The 4,422-nt window shown below is 32.6% G+C and overlaps 1 protein-coding gene across 1 annotated transcript in view; it reads right to left on the bottom strand.

The window, feature by feature from the left end:
- The window catches only part of LOC117124967 (transcription factor AP-2-beta-like), a 69,553-nt gene extending 65,924 nt beyond the window's left edge, over positions 1-3,629 (bottom strand). Inside the window, exon 1 of the mRNA XM_033271310.1 lies at positions 3,194-3,629. Coding sequence (XP_033127201.1) covers positions 3,194-3,205 — 12 coding nt within the window. The 5' untranslated portion in view covers positions 3,206-3,629. The remainder of the gene's footprint in view (positions 1-3,193) is intronic.
- Positions 3,630-4,422: the final 793 nt, after the last annotated feature.

The following is a 4,422-nucleotide window of genomic DNA, read 5'->3' as shown; positions in this document are numbered from 1 at the left end:
GTATAGACAAGAAAGAATGGGACTATGAATTAATAAACTATATTGCAATTGATATTTCAATGTCATGAGAGTTATTCATATTTTGAACAATTGATACTTTGTTATTCCATAATCATAAATATTCTGCGCGTAGTTTAAACTACTCGATAATGTACTACTGTAAGCCGTATAAGATTTTTTTTGGATCTGACATTAAGATCACGCTTGGTCCGTAGTTGAATAGGCATAGACATAAAGCATGTTTTAAGAGAGAGAAACACGAAATAAGAATGGCGGATGGAGAAGAGGGAACTGAGGGAGATTTCCGAACTTTTTAAGGGGAGTGGAAGAAACAAAATGATAGTTTTTCAATATGGACAATCGAGAAACAAGAAGGCATCTGACGGTATTAATTGATTCCAATGCATGGTAGATGTGTTAAAATGTAAACAGACGTCCATTGATAGAATAACTAAGTTAATAATACTTGTGTATATTTGCCATTTCTCACTTCTGTCAACGCAATAATCATTGGCACACAATCAGGCATTAAACACAAGATATGTAACTATACCATATGACCATAGGCCTTTGAAAATGTAAATGAAAAATCACTTTAACCTACGAGAAAATAAGGTTAAATACTTTGCTTGATAGACTTCAAACTAAAATGTTTAATTATTTACTGGATAATATTTAAGGTCATAGCCCATATATTGTGATTTTAAGGGACCCAAGTCATGACGTCACATAATATTTTAGATTCATTTAAATATCGGTATACCGATACGGTAGTAAATAAAAAACGTTCTAAAAATCAATTCATTTATTGAGTCATAAATCAATACATAGGCCTATTGCCAAAACATTTTTCGAGACCTGAGATAAAATAGAACATTAATAAGTCCATAGTTTCTTTTAGACTCAAGTTGGAAGGTTTGCATACGTTTGAGACAACTAGTTTGAAAGATTATGAGAAATTAGAAGCGTTTTATATTTTATAACTTATTGATGCTAAAGCGACACCGAGGAACAATCGATTTTACCATGGAACTAAAATTATAATTATTGGGGGGTTTTTTTTAGCCCCATGGTTTCCCTTAATTGAAATATATCTAAACTAAAACTAAATTCAAGATCTTCGTAGGAGTTACAAATTATTTGTTATTATAGGCAATTACAGAAGTTGGAAAGCAGACCCCTAAATATAGGTGTATATTTAGAATGCTTAATAAATTGAATAAATTAGACTATAAAAAAATGTCAGTGTAAACGCAAAAAGAACATTTATTTGTTCCTCATATAATCAATTTACGGAATCATATGTTGTGCTGACGCATCGCAAAGAATAAGAATTGTTAACATAAAGTAGTGTAATAATAAGGAAGCTTAGGAATACTCCTATCTAATGATGATGGTAAACACAAACGTTTATGAAAATATTTTCATTTATCTCATTATGTACAATATTTCTCAGTCGATGGCCGATACAGAATTACAGTAATACCAACATAGATTGCTGGATAACTATCACCTTGACATTTACACAATTCGTTATTGATTTTTTTTTTTTTATATTCTTTTTTAGGAACTCATTAAGAAAATTGCGTAAATACTAATCGTATGCCGCAACTTTTGTTACCTGATTGAAGAAAATTAGCGAACATTGTGCATTTTCTCCTGATAGATACTATTCACCTGTACATGTGATAGTACATCGTGTTCGATAAGATATGGTTCAAATCATAAGTCTATTATCGTGATAACAATAATGACCCGCCTTAACAATAGCTTACGACTTACGGTTAGATATTAAAGAAAGAAAACGAATCATAAATGATTATGCTGTCTTTTGAAGCAAGGTACACTTAGGCCTATCTGCCGGGCACAAAGAAGACACAATATTGTTCAATTTTATTACATGCATCATCGTATAAAATCAGTATTATTATATTTTATACTGTTCGAGGCAGTCTCTGACCGTACTGTTTAATGTACGGTTAAATCACTGTTTGCCACTATTAAAAATATCATAGCAGGTTTTCGGTTTGGTAAGCTTAGTGAAGAAGAAATCCAAACCCCATGATACATTTTGTCTTGCATTTTGGTCGATAGGCCTAGTCATAGCATACTGTTAATGTCAGTAAATGGCATTTTAATGTTTCTTAGGCAACTTCAAGAGTTGGTGTACAGAGACTAACTCTGACTTTGATTTATGTTTAATATTATTGTGTCAAGCGATAAAGTCATGGATAGACTTTAAGTTGGCCTAATATATAAAAGGCAGGGTGATGGGTATCCAACGTAGGCTAGCAAAATATTTCTTGTCTAGTTGATTGATAATTTAGATTACATTACATAGGCTTACCGTATATGTTAGGGCAAACGTTTACACTAATGTATATTAGTAACTGGAAAAATATAGTAGTAACGTAAATTTGTTTCTAGATTAGATATACCACGATGATCAGTACGCGGAGGTACACCTTATGGTAGGTGTTTAAGGTGGGTTGCTAAGCGCTTAGCCCTTTTATTTAAGTTGATATTGGGGCTAGCGATGCAGCATAGAAACGAAAACAATGATGTGTAAAACGACTACCGTTCACCATAACAACAAAATAAAGTGCAGCTTTACATTTGTACATGATAGTGCTCTTAATACTTTCTATGGAAATTTAAACTGATTATTCAATTGGATCATCTAACATTTAAAACGTAAAGTTTAACGAAAAATTCAATAGGCCTAAGATCCAGAACCTTTTCCAGTTTTACCAGGGAGTATGCTCACTATAAATAATAAAAATAACAACACGTTGGTTTTGCACAGCTTTTAAATTTTTGCTATCATAAAAATTGGTGTCAAATGAGACAATTTCGTCGACTTAAACTTAACATCAAATTTCGAACAGACACCAAAGCAAATTCAACTAACGAGTTAAAATTAAATATAGCATGTATCACTTTAATTCATCATATAAAGATTTCCATTGGTTTCTGTATTTAAGATATTAATCACTTCGATTAATATAGACAAAAGTGTACGTGATATCGCATCACGTTTAATTGATATCTTTTACTCAAATTAATAATACAGTTTGATATTGCAGACCATAATCAAAATATCATATCACGGAACAGCTACCGTTTTTGAATACAAATTCGATGGTTAATGATTGTGTTGTAAATTGTAATAAAAGGACAAATAAACACTTACCATCATCATCATGGTGCTAACGGGCTGAAAATCCTCGAGCTAAATATCAAAAGAATTAAGCCGTGTAATGTTTTATGCCTCAGTGAGGCTCTTCAACACCACGCGTAACTCACACAGATCGGTGGTATATAACTGACTGTGTCGATTGTAGCCTTCGGGTTTTGTGTCCCAATCACAACGAGCGAAACAAGCCACTGAAATCTACCACTCAGGTGAGACGGTTCTTGGCGCAGTGTTGCAGAACACTAATAGCCAGACGTTCAGTCTTTTCACGTGCGGTAACAAGGCTGAGAGACCAAAAATGTTTCAGTGTAAACTCACACACATACATGGACTCGAAGACTTTAATTGACAGTTTCGACGCTTAGAATTGTTTTGTTCTACGCTCAGAGTGACTTAATTCAACCCCCGACTCGGTGGGTAGCGATAGTCAACTGATTGGGAATGACCAGCTTTACCTCGGCAGCCACCAATTACTAGGCTGTTGCCGCAAGCCCGCCCCGGAGCATAAGTCAAACGGCTCTAAAACGGCCAATCAAACAATTTTTCTCCTTATCTGATTATACCAATTGCAAAGTGTGGAGCAAGCACTGTATTTGCTAAATACTTTCTGATGATAGTTTTTTTTTTCTTTATTCTGTCATTTCATTTGGATCTGTGTAACTTATAGTAACTGCAGTTTCAATGAGTCAACAACAACACATAGCCTATTTACATTCTTCATTGTAATGCTTGATCAATAATAACATTTTATTTATTAAATCATTATTTACTTTTATCATACATATTTAATCCAATGGATTATTTAACAATTTCCGATATATGTATTTTTACTTAAATACATGATTACGCGTTCATATGCAATAGCACTTACAATAGATAACGGTACAGTGTGAATATAGTTTTATTTTATATAATGTATCACATCATATCTTATTGCATTATATCGTATATATTAATATTCTATCATATCATATATCACATATTATCATATCGAAGAACTTGTAGGCTTAATTTGATTTTTTTCTGCCTTGTAAATTTAATACTGTAACTATAAATCGCAACTGGTGTCTTCCGTAAAACTAATCATTTCACTGACAAGCAATGGAAACAGACAAGTAATCTCAGTTTGTGTATATATATATATATATATATGCTGTCTCTTATACACATCTAGATGTGTATAAGAGACAGATATATAGCCTACTGGTTTGTCATAATATATAATA

This window comes from Anneissia japonica, unplaced genomic scaffold (genome assembly GCF_011630105.1).
Source record: "Anneissia japonica isolate Jap-2015-1 unplaced genomic scaffold, ASM1163010v1 scaffold288249_len478412_cov200, whole genome shotgun sequence".
Classification (NCBI taxonomy): Eukaryota; Metazoa; Echinodermata; class Crinoidea; order Comatulida; family Comatulidae; genus Anneissia; species Anneissia japonica.
Note: the sequence above shows the minus strand (reverse complement) of the source record. Positions and strands in the feature narration are given on the sequence as shown.